At 38.5% G+C, this 18,875-nt stretch overlaps 1 protein-coding gene across 1 annotated transcript in view; it reads left to right on the forward strand.

Moving 5' to 3' along the window:
* The window catches only part of Hml (Hemolectin), a 586,263-nt gene that overhangs the window by 61,166 nt on the left and 506,222 nt on the right, over window positions 1-18,875 (forward strand). The window contains exons 9-18 of the mRNA XM_068226073.1: window positions 5,308-5,499; window positions 5,710-5,917; window positions 8,230-8,366; window positions 9,637-9,779; window positions 9,876-10,038; window positions 10,211-10,344; window positions 16,300-16,465; window positions 16,565-16,799; window positions 16,912-17,107; window positions 17,265-17,451. Of these exons, the coding sequence (XP_068082174.1) occupies window positions 5,308-5,499; window positions 5,710-5,917; window positions 8,230-8,366; window positions 9,637-9,779; window positions 9,876-10,038; window positions 10,211-10,344; window positions 16,300-16,465; window positions 16,565-16,799; window positions 16,912-17,107; window positions 17,265-17,451 (1,761 nt within the window). The remainder of the gene's footprint in view (window positions 1-5,307; window positions 5,500-5,709; window positions 5,918-8,229; window positions 8,367-9,636; window positions 9,780-9,875; window positions 10,039-10,210; window positions 10,345-16,299; window positions 16,466-16,564; window positions 16,800-16,911; window positions 17,108-17,264; window positions 17,452-18,875) is intronic.

An 18,875-nucleotide genomic window follows, 5' to 3' on the forward strand; every position in this document is an offset into this window, starting at 1 on the left:
TTGGAAATTCAAAACAGGGGAACTGGTAGTTAAGGATGTTTGTATTTTGCATAATATGGTTATAAATATAGAGGGGCTGAACACTTGGACTATGAGGACGTACTTCCAAGAGATACCCAGTCAAGGAGGAACGACGCCGCTCCAGCTGAAGATTTTGAAGTGCGGAATAGATTCAGGGAATCTTTATAACTAATGAGTCACAATTTTGTTGGTGAGTGTATCTTAAAATAATTTGGTGTTTTAATGTATAATAAAAATTGTAAAATGCCTTGTGTGGATTTTACAGTACTTTTCCACTGCGGGAGTTGATTGATGATGATGATGATGATGATCCTTGTTGTTCAAAGGGACCTAATATCTAAGACATCGACCCCTGGGGTTGTGTGAAAGATTAAGTTACAAATGCTTGATTTCGTAATTAATTAGCACACTTTTAAACAATGTAAAATAAGGGGTTATGGAATACCTCATTTCGACTTTAGTTAGGTATCCTAAGCAAAATGTATTTACGGCTTAAAAATAGCTGTAGAACTTTGCATTAAAAAACGTGGTACTTAATATAAATCACCCGCTTGTAATAATAGAGGTCCGCTGAATAGCAAGAACAAAGTTGGCATACTGATGATGGTGCTTGTTGTTTAAAGCGGGCTACCATCTAGGTCATCGGCCCCTGATGGTACGAGATGAGACGAAATAATGGATTAAAATTAAAATTAGAGGTTAGGATTAGAGAAATGATAATCACGAGGAAAATTATCATGAATTTAAAATAATCAGTTGATCTAATTCGCAATGCCTTATTTTCCTCTAAAATGATTAAGAATAGAGTAACATGTAATAAAATGGAATAATAATCGTATGGCGTCAGTTACCGCGTGCAAGAATGTTTATTCGACGTCATCTGGCTGCTTGCTCGTCAATTTCGACGTTTCGTTTTACTCCAGGCCTACTAGATGGCAGAGTGAATTTTATAGGGTAAACGCCAAATGTGTCAGCGGAGATCTTTTCATGCCAACATCGTACAACATGGTGTGTGGAATGGACTTTCTTCCGCGCTTCAAAAATCTGCCAGGTATGAACCCGCTATCTTGGGATTCGGAGGCCGACACCCTACCACTGATCCACAGAAGGAGCTATAAAATTAAATAAGGCATTGATATAGAAGTAAAATCATATTAAAATTAAAAATACACAAAGAAAGATCAAATATAGTCAATAAAATAGAAGAGTAGTTCACAATAAAATCAAAATCAAAAACAAATAGAAACTTAACTTCTGAACACGGTAAACAGCCCACTATCCCTCATAAAACTGATTACGAGGTCTGCTGACTGCTAGTCATCTCGTCATTCCATAGTTAATCGTGTTTGAACTTGTTATGATGATCCGCACACGTCTGGTTTTAAATTATATCTAGCTAGTGATCACAGAACATCTGTACAGAGTGCGAAGTGGGAAAGAGTGGGAGAGTGGGTGACCTTGAAGGAACTAATCATAGTCCAAGTTACAGGGTAGCCGACGATGTGCTACGCGCCGAAAACAAACGTGTTTGAGACCAACGATGTGCCGAGGATAGCAGCCAGCAGCGAAGCGAGAAGCCGGGCTCCAGGGTAAAGGCACCGATGGAGATCCATTGGTATGTTTCATCATTGCCTGACATCGAGTAGCGAGGCCTGGCAATGTGCCAGCAGTGAAGCTGCAGCATAAACGTGCCCTTTATTCTTCTGCCACTTGTTACTTCCGTATCAATCTAGTAGTTATAGGCCTGCCGTAACTGATATGTGAAATAACTCCTATGGCGTTTGTTGGAGATGGAGCATTCACATGTAAAACTTCTTCCTAGTCATTACAAGCTCCCACATGATATTCGTCTTCTGTATACCGTGGACACAAATGTACGAATGATAAACAACACGTACAACTTGGTATGGGTTGTATATTTTCTCAATTTTAGTTTCGTTGACCACCTGCAGCCCTTTCTTGATGGATGCAGTAATTTTACATCTGTCTTTTGACTCACGCCAGAACAAAATGTAGCTTCTATCGAAATCCCAGTCTCATTGATTACTGTCAGGGTACGGAAGCTGCAATGATATGGGTGGTGCTGAGTAATGGCATTCAGAGCACAGCTAGTATGTCCGAGTGTTATGAAAGGTGCTACTCACCGAGATGGTCGTGCGGCAATAACATTTTCTGGACCAGTTAGGAAAGCAATGGTGAACTAGTTCATTCTTCATCCTGCCTAGTATGCCTCATTTTGGTTGTGCCACGGTGTTTACGGTTTCATTGTAGCCACATAACATTTCGTGGTACTTTCTAAGGAGCCAACAAGTTTTTAGAATTATGATCTAACTGACAGACAGTTTTGTTGGTACTACCCATGTATACCGTACAATTTAATAATGAATCATCTGCTCAACGACTGTTTTGTCAACTCCTGAAGTTAGTATGAAATCTTGCTTCCACTGTTAAAACTGACAACTCTATCTGTTTTTCTATTCAGTAGTCCCTTTGTAACTTTCTTTCTGAATACCAATAATAAAATATCTCAATAGTTAAAATTATTGAAATAAATTAAGTTAACAAAAATAATTAATGGAAATGTCTGTAGCGTGGGTGCCAGAGTTCACCAGAATATATCCCTCGAATTTTAATAGAGCATAATAATAATTCTTTCTCTCCCAGGGCGTGTATATAAAAGCTGCGTACTGCTACATCTGCTTCAGGCCTTACCCGACCTTCTGAAAACGACTAAATAGGTAGGAACTGCACCTAGGTTCATCAATAACTCCATTGATTCTGAAACTAACTAACTATATTCTCAATAAAATCCGTGCATGAGCACCTCATCAACACACCAAAGTATTCATATAATGCACACACAAAATATTACTGGAAGACTCCATATTTACAACAACAACAATGAAAACAGTGGAAAAACGAAAGCGAGAACTAAGCCACCATTTGCAGTTAGTCCGTTGAACAATGCACACACACACACACACACATATAGATAAATACCCTTCACTGTCTCAGTATCAACACGACTTGCAGATTTGTGTACTTATTATATCACACAGATACTGTACCCCATAGTACTGTGTTCACTGACTCTAATACTTGTTTTAAAGATACATTCACTTGAGCAACACACGCTTGTCGTTCTTAAACGTAAATTCTGGAAAGTCTGAGATTTATCACCTCACAGCTTTCACCAACATATAATACCAAGCCGCAGCAAGTGATAAAATACCAAGTGCCTAAGCACTCCACAGTTGTAGGCCAGTCACCTTCCACAAACATAATAAGAATACCTTCCAGAAATGTTTGAAGTCCAGTACAGTACCGTCTAGTGTTAAGTTAATTCCCGTGTCACGTGTCCCTCGCCGTATGATCACATGCATATATAAACATCAGCTTCCCCTTCCTCTCACATGATACGCCTAGATTGATCCTGGCCAGCCAATCATGAGTAGAACCTCATGTAAAGACCACGCCCTGAATCTCTTCTTGGACCCAAGACAATAACACCATCAACGGACTCTAGGGTGTTTCACATGAGTCATCGGAACTTTTCGACTACAACAAGTCCACCTCGTCAGACTCTAGGCTATTCACATGATTTATAGAACTTCCCGACTACATCAACAAGCTCATCAGTACTTCGATCTAGAACGTACAAGAGTCCGTTCATCCCACTTCCTACTGTTGGTTGTTCTTTCTGCATTGTGGCGATGTAGTAGATTGTGTGTTTGGCCCTTGCCGCACTTTTATAAATGAAATTATTGGTTCATTATAGTATTATAATGTTGAAAATGTATGTAGATATCCGAGACTTATTTGCAATAGATCTCTGCGTGGCAGGATATCTTTATTTTTTGAGAACGAGTGTCTAAACTTGCGTACCACTCGCGGCAGCTCGTGAAATTGTCTACCTTTCCATTTTCGAATTAATACCATCTAGGAAACAACAAAATCACGTTTTCTGCAGGCTTCTATGATGCTGCTGTAGTTATACTTTGCATCGGAAAGGGCAGTAATGTACACTTCCGAGTAGGGCCCTGTTTTCTGAGGCATCCCGTCTCAAAAACAATTCCACGCTCGATGCCGCATTTAACATTACTACGATGTTGTGAATACTAGACGATCGGAGCTGCCACTTGTAGCGTGCTGATGTTATCGTTTCTTAAACGCGTCACCAGAGGTCGGTAACAACCATCCGTATTAGAATAGAGCAGACAGTTTCGATATATAAAGAGCGTGTATTGCACCATCCGTTTATTGTTACTACAATCAAATTGTCTCTGCCATATCAACATGACTAACAGTGGGGAGGGGTAGTTAGGAAAGAATACAAAACCACGTTTAACTTCTACAACAATGACAGTAGGTTTCCATAAGTAAAATATTCAAGATTGCACCAATTGGATGGTAGGAAGGTTTTGTAATTTTTTTGGGCCACTTCTTGAGATTGAAAAAGGGAGAGTGACACTATGTTTAGAATTTTTGATATAACTTGTATTGAAATTGAAAGAACAACTACTAAAATTTATAGAACAACGTATAGAAAAACAATAGAGTCGCTGAGGAAAGGTAGAGGATGTACTTAATTATTTGTATTGGGCGGGCTGTTACATTTATTTGCAATATAATATAGCATTCTCCAAGATATAACAGTTTTCTAATCTGCTCTTTCAATTCTAATAGGACAGTTTTGTTAAAGGCCGTAATTTTGGCTTGGAGACTAATGCACCATTAACTATGCGTAGTTCTCTCTTCGTGCTCTTACATGTGCTCTACTCAGGAAGACGGGCTGTGAGCAGGTCTTGAGGCACAATGCAGTCTTTATATCATTTTCATTTAATCATAGATCTTAATAACTGATAAGAAAAAGAATAATAAGAACGGAATCTACTTTCTCGCAAAGATCGAAACTGTTTCTAGGAGCAAAGTTCGAATCCTGACATTAACATTAGTAATTTTTTCATTATTTGTACTCAAATTCTTGGATGATATCCCTCTCTCCAAATAAGAAATCACAGTCCCCAAAAAAGTCAATACAATAAGTGATAGACAGCATTCACACTTTCAAGCACATTCCGGTTCAACAAGAGAACTGAGTGCCTACTTACTGAAAAAAAGCAAAAACTACTGAATAATTTATAAGCAATTAATTTCCGCTGGAATAGTTATGACTCTAGGTAGCGCAGTCTGTAAGCTATTTGATCTGCATCATGCTGCTGAATGTCACTTCTCAATGCACTGTTGATTGTAGCGTTTTTACTTCAGTTCTATTTGTCTTTACAGCAAAGACCGCATGCACTGCAAAGAAGTTGAACTTCAATGGTGGATATAACTGTTCTGACAATGGAGAGACGTACACATGTGAAATCCACTGCCATTCAAACGCACGTTTTAGTCAACCACCTGCTTCTTCATATATCTGTAATTTCTCTACTGGAGAGTTTGTCCCGGCTGAGGTGCCGAAATGCATTTATGGTAAGTTGCTTTCACATTTAATTGCTTAACATACAATATATTTGAGTTTTCAGGTATAGAGACACGTGTTCTAATCCTAGGCCCAAAGAATTGCATTTATGCTCAAAGAACCCCGTGTATTTTTCGTAGATTGATAGTCCGCCCCCCCCCCTTATGAATGTGGCCTTTTTAATGCAACAAGTAAAAATTAGAACATTTCTGTTTCAACAGAATCATCAGTGGAGATCCATAGCTCTGATAACGAGTTCTTTAACGAGAAATTTCACTTTGGAACTGGAATTTTCTCTAATAAGTCGTGGAGTATGAACAAAATCCCAGATGATTCAAGGATGTTCGTGGACATTAAACCACCTAAACCTGGTGCCTGCTATACGTGGGGAGGCAGCCACTACAAAACGTTTGATGGGAATGTGATCAGGTACAATCATCTTAAATTGACATTAGTCATTCTGTAGTAGTCTCTTTTGTATTTGCTGTTGCTACCATTGTCTTGTTCGCATTTTGAAATAAGTAATTGTGTAAATTGTTATGTTAATAGTCATAATAATAATTATTGAAGCGTTCATTATACAAACCGGTTAAATCAATCATCGTTCCTTTATTCCTTCAGTACATCAAAAATATATTCCAAAACTACTACTACCTTTTCTACTACTGATAGAAATAATTCATTTTGAACGTGCTGTTACATTCTTATCATTCAGAATGTAATAATCCTGCGTTACTGGAAATGATAAAATTTTACTTTGCTGTTAAATGAAATGTATTCTGATTTTAAGTGGAATGTGACAAAAGATTTAAAGCCATGGGAGTTAGTAGATGGCATATGAACAACATTAATTCATGTAAAGGATCAGATCATGCAATGTTTTTGTGGCCCGTACAGTTGATCTCAGAATGGAAACGGCCTAATACCCTGCTAACCAACACTAAAGAAATGTACTGTAGTTTGGAGTACTGAAATCTACTCGCAATGTGACCTCGTTGTCTTAGGAGGAAATTGTGAAAAGTTTCATCTTCTAAATTCGAAGTGGTCTAAACACAATAACGAATAGTGCACAATCCATTCTATCGTCGAGATTCAAGTTACATAACTTGCAACTTACGTTGTAGAGTGTAACTAAAAGCAAATTTGAGAAATCTTCAACAACAACAACAAAAACAACAACAATAATAATAATAATTATAACATACATATATACATTATCATTATAGACTGTTATGCCTTTCAGCGTTCAGTCTGAAAGCCTCTGTGAATTTACTAAACGTCGCCACAATCCTCGATTTGCATAATAATAATAATAATAATAATAATAATAATAATAATAATAATAATAATAATAATAATAATAATAATAATAATCGTTTTCAGCGATCAATATGGATGAGTGATCAAGTTATTATTTCAAATTTGTTACTTTACAATCATTTGCCATCACCCCAGAAGTTCTCAATTAAATCAGCAATCTGGCATATTAATTTAAGTTAGGTAGGGTTTCATCACCTGATCTGGCACTTTTCAATTTCCTGTCATCACTTCCTGTCAAATTACACTGTCGAATTGAATACTCTATGAAGTAAGATCTTGTAAAACATGTTGACATATTGTGAAACCGGTACATTATGTATGGTGATGCAGTATCGATAGTGAAGGGCAACATATATGATATTAAACAAACGATTCTGCAGCGAAAACCTGGATGTATGACGTGTCAAAGGACATAAAGTGATCACTGATATTTCGAAGTTACTCCGCCTTGCATTAAACAATAATAATCATTCAAACAGTTGCTCTTCATTTAAAACCGTAAATTGTCTTATATTTCATTGTAGGATAAGTAACGGCCAGCACGTGAATATTCATCTCTCTGCCCCGTTGTTCATATGGCCGACTTAAAACCTTGGTCTGCCAGGCAGCATGCCACTTCCACATCCGTAGGCCTACTATTTGTATTTCTTGAACAAGTTCGCTGCCCGTATCAGACAGTTATTCAGTTGACTCACGAGGCTAAGTGAACTGATTAAAATCCTTCAACAAGACGGGAATCGAATACGAGACGCCCGGATCAGAGACAGTATGGAAACACAGCCCATAAATGTCTTAGGCGACTGCTGCCCTGGTTACCTGGTCTAAAAGTAATATTAGAGTGTCACGTGGTTAGCGTCTGCATTGCTTGGCTATCTTGACCAAGTTCACAGACTCTCATATCAATTGGACTCACAGCGTTGAGTGAAACCGTTTCCAACCCTCAGTCTGGGATTGAAATCCTTGAACTGACCGGGGATCGAACCCTGCGCGTCTGGATAGGAGGCAGACACGCCACACGGCTGGCAAAAGAGACAGAGATTCTATTCCATGGGACTAACTTGGTAAGTGAATAACGCGATAAAGAGGGATGCGCTCGGAAAATAACAATATTTGCTCTAAAACTTTTGAGTTTGAACATTTCTATACAAAAGTAATTAAAATGGGATTATTTATAGACTTTCGTTAGAACCACTAAGTGGAAGTATAAAAACATTCATATGTCTCAGTTTCATGTCCCATATTTTCTGCACACGATCTAGCTAAAGCCATCTTTTATTAAGGTGCTTCCGGATTTGTCTGTTTAATTGCATCGTAAAAAACACTGTGTATCTTAACTGGCAGAGATAGTAGCCTATCACTGCTAGAAATCAGGACAACTCACAAGTAATTATAACATTGTTTTCCTTTGTTTTTGTTTTCAGCTTCGACAACAATTGCTCGTATACTTTAGTTCGTAATGCAGTGGATAACACATTCAGCATCAATATTGAGCCACAGAAGGGATACCGAGCAATAAACATATTTGCTTTTGATAAGGAATACACACTCAAAAGATCTCGTAAGTAATCAATCATTAACAGTAAATGTTTCCTGATAAATTGACTGAGAAAGCTTTAATATTTCTTAATGTATTCTTTAAGCTATCGCACGTGCATCTTGCCAGTGTTGTACTTGTTGTCTGATGCATATGTATACAATAGTTGTTACTGTACCAAGGTGGCTGAGGTTTGAATCCCGGCAAGTGTACATGGGAATTTTGAAATGTGTTTTATTTTTATGACCACAACATTACCAGCGCACATGTAAGAAAAAAACTTACCCGTAGGCGTGTGACATGCTATTCATATAGATTGCTTTAAAAGATTGATCTTTTGTACGGAATAAGTTAACTGTCATAGTTACATAGCGAAAATATTCAAGCCCTTCTTTCAGGAAGAACCAAAGGAGAAGAACGTTTACGCATTATTCCACCAAGACTCCAAGATGGCACAAGGAAATCAGTCCGTTTCATTTGCTTTTGAAGAGAGAGTTATAACAAATAACATTTGGCCATCCAAATCCCCCGGTCTCAATCCTTGTGACTTTTACCTAGCAGAATAAAAAGAAGAATGTATGGATCAATCCTGTTCACTAATGATGATTATTTTTAATTATTGGCTTCGAAATTTCATTAATTTCTGAAGACGAACGACGTCATGCAAGAAAAAAAATCTCATACACAAATGTCAGCAGTGCAGGCTTTCTTTGTTTCTTTTCTTCTTTCTTTCTTCCTTCCTTTCCTACCCGGAGCCGGGCGCGTGGCGAGAGACCTGGGCTATAGAGGACTCGACCGCCGGTTAGCGACCGAAATTGATCCTGTACTGCGGTATCTTCCAGGCAGTCACTGAATTTTATTGTCTGCTAGCTCAGAAAATGTGAAGACGTGATAATGTAGCTTTAATAGTTTCTAGTCCACCTTCGTAGACTAAGGAGCTTCTCGACCCATTAACCTGGATTCAATTCCTGGCTTTGCCACAAATTTAAAGATATTTTTTGCTACTACAGTACAATAGTCATAATACAAGTAGACATAATCTAAGAGGAGAAGTGATTTCAAATCCTTCTTTCAGCCAGTGACTTTCGTTTGGCTCGAATTTGGTGGAGTGGAATCGTAAAATTTGACAAAGGCTTCTTCCGGGTTCAGGTAGCGATCTGTAAACGACCTGGAGCTACTAAGTTATCCGTACACATAAAGGGAAAACTAATATGACTCCATATATTTTCTTGTTAAATTTTATCTGAATACTGTATATGGAAGGTTTGAATCGCTCCTAAACATTTCTTCACAGGAACTGGAATTCCTGTTTTGGTGACTGGATCACGCCAGCATGCCATTCCTGTACAGTTACCTGGAGTTACCGTGGAATTCACAGCTCATTATGTTGAAGTAGCTCTTTTCACTGCTGGTGTTACTGTGAAGTGGGATGCTGAGGTGAGCATGATGGGCATTCATACCTCTAGTGTTAAGCCTATATAACTTTGTGCAATTGTATGTTGAAATATTATTAAAATTCTTTGTGTTTTGCAGAACTTTGTATCAGTGGAAGTAAGTGAAAGTTTGTGGAATAAAACTGTTGGTCTCTGTGGAAGAATTGATGGTTATCCTGAAAATGATCAAGAAACAAAAGATGGGACAATCAGTACCTATCTGATTCCATTCGTGAACACCTGGCAAGTGGACACATTAGGAGGTATGTTATATGAATATTCCTAAACTTACATAAAATATCATAATCCAAGAGCACTCCATTTCATTCAAGGACTTTTTTCCATCAGTTAGCCATTAATATCCTCAAATATTGTTTAAGTATCAGTCATTAAAATACAATGAGAAGGCAGAATACAGATATATTTATGTTGCAGAGACTTGTCCAACAACGCCCGATGAATCACATAAGTGTGATTCTCCGGAATCTCAGCTACAAGAATACGCCAAAGAAGCATCATCATTCTGTAATAAATTGCTCAATGATCCACGCTTTGCTAAATGTAGAACGGTGAGTAATGTTCGTTTCATTACAAAGACTTAATATTCCATTCCTAGAAAAAATTAAAAATACCTTCTTTACTTCGTTCATTCTGGAATGGCGTGATAAGGACGCAATATATTTTCAGCATAGGGCTCATTAGTCAGCTTCAGTCACAAAATATGACAAAGGGATCAGAGTAATAACGGACGCACTTTATTTCATATTTTATTTTCTGATACAACCACTTTATACCTTGCCTGGTTAGGGACAAAATGAAAATCCAATATGAAGTAAGTCATTAGAACTCTTCGGTGTTTTCGTGTGTGATGGTCCAACTTCCATGTGATGAAGGGACACATTTTTTGTAGGATCATGCTGTTGATCCTTGTTTCATTAGTTTATTTCCTGATATAGCCAATTTATACCTTGCCTGATCAGGGACAAGTTGAAAATACAACACCAAGAAAGTCATTAGAATTCTTGATCCTTGTAGAAAATAGGCAGTTATTATAAATATAATATGTGGGGTTCACAGCCATAGTGAACGAAGTCCTCTTATCTATATGTTGATATCAAAACCAAACCAAACCCCATGGCACTACAGCCCTTGAAGGGCCTTGGCCTACCAAGCGACCGCTGCTCAGCCCGAAGGCCTGCAGATTACGAGGTGTCGTGTGGTGAGCACGACGAATCCTCTCGGCCGTTATTCTTGGCTTCCTAGACCGGGGCCGCTATCTCACCGTCAGATAGCTCCTCAATTCTAATCACGTAGGCTGAGTGGACCTCGAACCAGGCCTCAGGTCCAGGTAAAAATCCCTGACCTGGCCGGGAATCGAACCCGGAGCCTCCGGGTGAGAGGCAGGCACGCTACCCCTACACCACGGGGTCGGCATATGTTGATATAGCTGGTGTAAAATTTACTGGACACTGTTCTGTTCACTGCTATAGTAAAGCAAGTTCGTTTGCTGTTCTAGAGTTGACTTTTTAAGGAATAAATGAAGAAAGAGGTTGTTTCCTTCACAGTCATATTGAACCTCTCCCAATACCGGCCACCTAATAAATTTTTTACTGTTTAAAAATAAAATGGTCAGAAATAAATCTGATCAAGTCAAAAGAGGCCTAATACAGTATTGTTACAATTGCCTTGAGTAGGCATGAAAAAATCAGTGTGCATGTCCATTACAACAAAAGGTAGAAATCTTACAAAACCTCACATAACAAAAACTGTTTCCCATTGCCGGCTAGCCAGACACTTTCCCTTATTATTTAAAAATGTGGAAGTGATACTTTACAAATACACATCAGTGAGACATTACAAAACTTTAATTAACAATAAAATTACATAAAGCAATTTTTACACAATAAAAAAGTAGTCCTGAATATCAAAGTTAGAAAAATTCAATCAAGATATTAAAAAACTTCAGTGGAATACACACCAATTTTCTAAATGCAATGATCACATTTCATAGGCTTTCTCCCGTTTTACTTTCAATCGCTGTTCTTTTTCTTCCAACATTTTCTTATAGGGAGTGTATGTTAGAATTTCACTCTTTTGACTTCTCCTCTTTCTTGTGCTAATTTCCCTTTCTGTTGAGTCTGATTGTGGGGATATTTCTTCTACAATCTTCAGAAATTCTTGTGATGTACAAGGCATTTCATCTCTGGAAGAAGAAGTTGCTTCCGCAGGAAGATATTCTTTTTGAGCATCAATTCTTCTTGGAGTTGATGTGGCAGTTGCAGATGTTCCTGGAATTACGACATCACGTTGTTGAGGCTCTTCTCTATCTCCAGAAAAGTAAGATGCTGTGATGAAATCCAAGTCTGAAAAATCATGTTTATTCAATGGATGTGGAATTAAATGCTGATTTTGAAAGATCCATTCTGCAAATGGATGTAAATGCTACATTAAATAAACCTGCAACGTCCTTCATAATGATCTTCAATGGAGCGTACTTCCTCATCCAAGAGCTGCAGGCATCATTGTAAGCTGCCATGAATGGTCTCATCACGATTCGATCCAGAGCCTGCAGCCTATGTGTGGCACGAGGAGGAAGACTGATTGTGTGCACGTGATTTTCTTTAGCATAAAGGACAACTTTGAGGTCTTTATGCGAACTGTGGCCGCCCACAACAAGGAGAGCTGGTTTTTCTAAACCTCTGACGGATTGACTTTCTGAACAAACATTTTCAGCCACATTAGGAATCCTGCAGCTATAATCCATCCACTCTCCTCAGCGTAGAATATAGTACCTTCAGGTGCATCTTTCTTCAGTTCTTCGGCCATTCTCTTTCTGGGAAATACCAGTAGATTAGGAAAAAAGTATTGCCAGTTGCGTTACTGGATAGCAAAACGGTTATGTTCCTTCCTCTTTCCTCTGACGTAAGCTTGCTGACCCGCTTTTTATCTTTAACTGTGAGAAATTTGCTTGCATTTTCATGCAAAACAGAGTTACCAGTTTCATCACAATTGAAAATCTTTGTAGAATGAATGTTGTATTTAATAAGAAGCTCCTCATATTTGCTGAAGAATAAGCCCACTGAGGCTTTGTTAAACCCGACAGCTCTCTGGAGGCTTGTGGATTCTGCTCTCCGGAGAGATATTTCTGGGTGACGGGACATAAATTCATAGTAAAATTTCTGTCCTGCAGTTCTTTCATCTCTATTAAATTAATGTGTAATTTTCAGGTGTTCAGCCAATGCAAAAGAAAATTGTAGGAACTCTCTATTGTTCATTGGCATCAATCTACTGTCCAACTGTTTTAGGTACTCCACAAGCTGAGCCTCTAATTCTTCCGAAAATGTACGTTTAAATCATCCCACCTGTGGAGTCACGGTCACTTGGCAACCACTTCTTATTACTCTTACTCTATCTCGAAATGTGTTTCTTTGAACAGAAAACTGAATTGAAGCTTCCCTGATGCTTAATTTTCCATCCATAACCATCTGAATTGATTCTTTCATGTTATCCGGTAACCATTTCCCTTTAGATTTGCCTTCCATTTTCAATAAAATAGTTTTGGAAAGCAAGAAAATCCGATATTTTAACTAAATGACAAATTAATTTTATAGCCGGTACTGGGGAAATGACACGAGGCCATTACTGGGCAATATACACGCCAAGATATATATTTAAATTTAATCACATGTCTCCCAATAACGCCGTTACGATTACTATCAATACTTTATCTAACTACAAATAAAATAAATATGAATAAATGGAGATCAACTCACTAGAGATTGATACACAAAGAACAAAGACTGAAAGTTTAGCAAGTACAGACTGAAAACACAATGACAACTTCTCATCACAACAGCTCCCAAGCAACTGAACACAGGCGCGAGGGATTCTGAAGGGCATCCCTTTGTTATTGTATCTAAGTAGCGGACACACTGAACATCTGCCATCTAGCGGCGTTTCTGAAAAGCACGTGGCGGCCAGTACTGGGAAATGGCCGCGTTCAGATGCACAAGATCTCTAATACCCACTGTTTCCCAAGAATCACTATTGCCAAAACACAATCTCGGAAAACAGAAAAGGGCATTTCTAATCTCGTATCTGCACGCCCGGTTGTTTTCATACATTTTTCTATTAAATTTTCTAGTGTATGCATTTTTGTTAGAAGTGGCTTTCTGAGCAATATCTAAGTCTCGGGCAGGTATACCTAATTCTTTTACCCTAATTTTTCCTTCAGAGTTCTGTTTGAAAATGCGGTTTTCAAGAGCTCTCCACTGAGTTTTCCATACTGAACAAACACTCAAACAACCCCAGCACATATACATACAAAATTAATTAAACACACAATGACCTGCAATGACAAAACATTCATGAAATCAGAAACACTTGGTGTGAGCGCGCAAACACAGAACTTCTCATTGTTACAAAAAACATTGAAATAAAGCCAGCAACGCGTAATGCATAATTACATGTTATGTTGCTATAGTGAAATTTATAAACTAGAAATTTTGTGAATAAGAAAATCACAACACCATGTCCTTATTTTACAACATAAAAAGTATAATTTGTATAGTTTACCGATTTACAAATGTGGCTATGGTATAGGCAAGTTGGGAGTAATAAAGGACCTGGCGGGAACAGCTGATGGCTTCCTCTACAGTACTTTGTTTTCCCGTTTGCTTTGAGCGATCCCCCTCTTAATACTACCGCTGAGTCCAGAGGGTGCTACATGCCACGTTCTCATTTTGGTCCAAATGCACGTGTGACCAGTGCTGCCTCTCTGTGGTTGAACGAAGAATCGCTGCGAAGTGATGTTTTGGCTGTGCTTTCCACAGCACATCGGAAAAGTTGAGCATGCAAGCGCAAAACGCAGAGTTCCTGCTTTCTGGCAAAAATATTACGAATTCTCGCTGAGCTGTGATCTGTACAGCACCCGGAGTGGAGCGCAGGACTAGTTACCTGGTTGTGGGGGGATTTTAATGATTTCCTGTTCTCTTTCAATGCACTGTGTTTGATTGTAGATCACATTATTAAAGTAATTTATTTTGACATGGACAATATGCTGCAGCACTTCAGCAAATAACGTACAGCCGCCCCTGTGCCAGCTGAGATGATAGATGCATGTTTGGTTCACACAGAAAAATGTTGTTTATTTTCCGGATCAGGCAAAGGAGAAATTTAGTACAGAAGACTAGGTACCATTTCTAGAGAGGCACATGACCCCATAACTTACATAGTCATTCATAGTCCTGAGTGCAAATACGACCAGAGTAGAGCTGTTCACTCCAAACCGCCTGGTGCTGAGAATGAGGTCACGTTCGGAACTTGAAAACCTTGACCGTTGGTCTATTGTATGTTATTCGAGTTCTAACCATCAGTATCTTCAAGTTACAATAATCATTGTTAGAGAAGTCTTAGTCATGGACAGACGTGTTTCTCTTCTGAAGAAGAGGAGCAAGGTCTCAGCGAAACGTAAATTACTTGTTTTCTTTGACACGGCAAAACCCGAAAAGATGACCATGTCCATTATTACAAGCCATTAAGGCGTCAATCTGGTGGGAATCTATATAGCCTAAATTCATTCATTTTAATGAAATATTGTCTCTATAGGCTTTATTCCTAACGGTGATAGAGTTATTCAGTGCTGGATGTATACCATATTTCTATGAATCTTGCCAAGCTTGAAAGGAAAATATTACAAAGAAGATCGATGCAGTCTTCATTTGCCTTTGAATGGTATGCGGTTACACTTGCTATTGTAATGTCTGTTCTAGTGTGCATGCACGTGTGTGTGTGATAGAACTGGCGAAGTATGGCTTGTATATTCAAATTTCAAATAGGGTAAAATGCCAGAGTATTTCTGGATTGAGCAAAGGAACCACTCGCAGCTAGGTCAGTGGAGATCATTGTTGAGTGAATGCTCATTCAAATTACGTGAGTTAATTTGCATAGCTTTGGCTGCTCTCAGGAATACTATAGTGAATTCACATGCATAGTGTCACTGAAGACTTATGTCCCATTGTAAATACTAATCTTCGCCTGGCTGAGTCGCTCAGACGGTTGAAGCGCTGGCCTTCTGACCCCAACTTCGGAGGTTCGATCCTGGCTGAGTACGTTGGTATTAGGAGGTGCTCAAATACGTCAGTCCCGTGTCGGTAGATTTACTGACAAATGAAAGAACTCCTGCGGGACTAAATTACAGCACCTCGGCGTCTCCGAAAACCGTAAAAGTAGTTAGATGAAAAATAACATTGTTATTAGACTAATATTCCACTGGAGTTCGCAAATTAAAATCGTTGTCAATGAGCTTTGAGAAAAGGAATGAAGTACGAGTCTGCTGTAGTGATGGTAATGGAAACATGGACTGGTGTATTTTTCCTAAGTAAAGTAACTCTATTAAACAGTCAATAATTCACAATGACAGGAAATCGATGGGCAGACTGAAGCTATAGTTGTTCTTTTCCAAACAGTCCTTAAGTTAATCTTAATTTTATGCAAGGGTCAACTAACGGCAAATATCTGTACAGGTGGTGGATGTACAGCCATACTATGAGGCATGTCGATGGGACTATTGTGGATGCAAGGAAGCTACACAGAGCAACTGTGCCTGTGATTCAATAGCTGTATTTGTAAGAGAATGCACACGTCAAGGTGTAACTTCAGTGACCAACTGGAGAGACAAAGACACTTGCCGTGAGTATATATCTCCAGTTAATTATCTGTTAAAACAATGAACATAAGGAATATTATCACTGCTAGGGATCTACAATATGTTTTGTCCTCCATGAACAGCAATGAAGTGCCAAGGTGGGCGGGTGTACATGTCTTGTCAGCCAGCCTCGGAGGAAACATGTGTGTCTCCTGAAAGTACCTCAGCACGAGAGAAGACATGTGAAGAAGGTTGCTATTGCCCAGTAGGCACCGTACTACATAACCAAGAATGTATAGAGCGCAAGCAGTGTCCCTGTCAGTTGCGCGGTCGTGTCTTTCAGCCAGGAGAATCCATCCCCAAAGACTGCAATACATGGTGAGTGTATATTACTTGTATTGAGGGTTATCTCGGGGAAAATAATTTGGCATTTAATGATAACTTTAGCGATTTTACTGTTATATGGCCTACTGAACTCCTCACTTTTCAGTACGTGCGTAGAAGGAAAATGGGTCTGCACTCAAGTCAACTGTGGGTCCCGCTGTGGCTCTGTTGGAGATCCTCACTACATTACCTTTGATGGATTTCGTTATGACTTCATGGGCAAGTGCTCGTACTATCTCGTGAAGGGTACCAATTATAGCATTGAAACAGAAAATGTCCCTTGCTTGGGAGCCATTTCTGAGGTGAGTGAGATTTAAGAAATATAATAGATAGAAAGGAGTCGCATTTGCTAAGTATTTACTTCTGGTGTGCATTTGGTTATATTATTTTATTTTGTTTACTGTACTTATTACACTGTAAATATACAGTAACTTATGTAAATGGTACATCAATTTCTAGAATATGTTCTTCGCTTCTTCATCCACATCACCTTCTTGCACTAAAGCAGTAACGGTACGACTAGGAGACCAAGTAATTCGTCTCAAGCAGAACCGAGAAGTTCTTGTAAATGGAGCAGAGGTCCGCAGTCTACCAGTTGTCGTTGCAGGCGCATATATTCATATTGCATCATCAATATTTCTGCTGGGTGAGAATCTTTCCATCTATTCTACTTTGAATTGAAATGTTCATAAGTTGTGTCTTAATGCTTTCAATAATTCTCTCTGGTAATTAGCTCGTCATGATTTCGAATTAAAATGGGATACTTGAAACCTTAGACATCTCGTCAGACAGTGTATTGAGGCAAATGCTGTTCAACCTCGTCCAAAATGAACAGGAGAACTGTTGACAGCTGTAGAGGGTAGACTACTGAATTCTAAGCAGGGGTTATCAGTTACTATACATGAAACGTCTAATACCTCTTCTCTGATGAATCCGACACCCATCATTTTCATTAACAACAATATTATACACTGTATAGCCATTTATAACACCATTGGTTATTTAATTATATTTCAAAAGAAAGCATGCGAGAATAGTTGTTACGTCATTAACAGTTTTCAAAATTGCAGGATACAATGTAGGAGCGATACTTCCATAGAGAGGGATGTATATGCTGCACATATTACTTACTGTACATGCTCCAAACTGGTTGAAGTAAATGATTGTCAAATCCATAGTCGGTATGAGTTGAAGCGATTCAAGCATACCCACTGATTTCATTTTAACATTACATTCTCTCCATTGTTCAGTTAACAACCACATTGCTGAAAATATTAAAAGCGCAACATATTTATCCAGGAGAAGATGTACTAAAGAGACAAGTTCAAGTACAGTCGTTAAAAAAGGTTGACAGTCCTGTCTCTTTTAGCTGTTTGACTCCGGAAAATGCCATTGCTCCGTCATTTTGGCAACGCTTGTTTATTGACAAAAGTTAAATTAATAATGATATTAACTGGCGTTGCCATGATGTTATTATTAGTATTATTATTTAAGTTTATAATGTACAGTATTGGCAATGGCTATCCCAAAATTTCCTCTCAAGGTAGATGGAAACGGTTGGGGGAAAATGCATACTTGCCTCCTGAAGCGATGAGTAGGTGCCACGTTGTAGAATGAGTCATTCAAAGTATACTGTGCTGCCTTCGTCAGTGGCTCTGCAGCTTAAGATTATCAGCGGAGTACAATGATCAGTTCGTAAGATGTACAGTTTACTGGTTCATCTAGTTCTCCGAGAAATATACCTCTCACATTGACTTCATGTAAGGATAATCTCAAATTTGGCACATTCACGTCCTAAATATTTCTTTGAAGGAGCTCTGTAAATGTAACGCTTTAAGAAAATAATATGACTGTAGTTTTAAGAATCACAGAGCTGAATATAATTCGCTGGTGGAGAATATTCTTATCATATGTATGTTTACTTTCTGCTCTCTAGGTCTACCTTCTTTTTAGAATTAATTTTATGGCCTTTTTATGGAATCCTCATAGGCCCCTACTTCACCTAGTTTTGAAGTACTGACTAAATATTGTGTCTTACAGTATCATACTACATTTCTCTAAATAGCCCTA

The sequence above is a fragment of the Anabrus simplex genome, chromosome 2 (genome assembly GCF_040414725.1).
Source record: "Anabrus simplex isolate iqAnaSimp1 chromosome 2, ASM4041472v1, whole genome shotgun sequence".
NCBI lineage: Eukaryota > Metazoa > Arthropoda > Insecta > Orthoptera > Tettigoniidae > Anabrus > Anabrus simplex.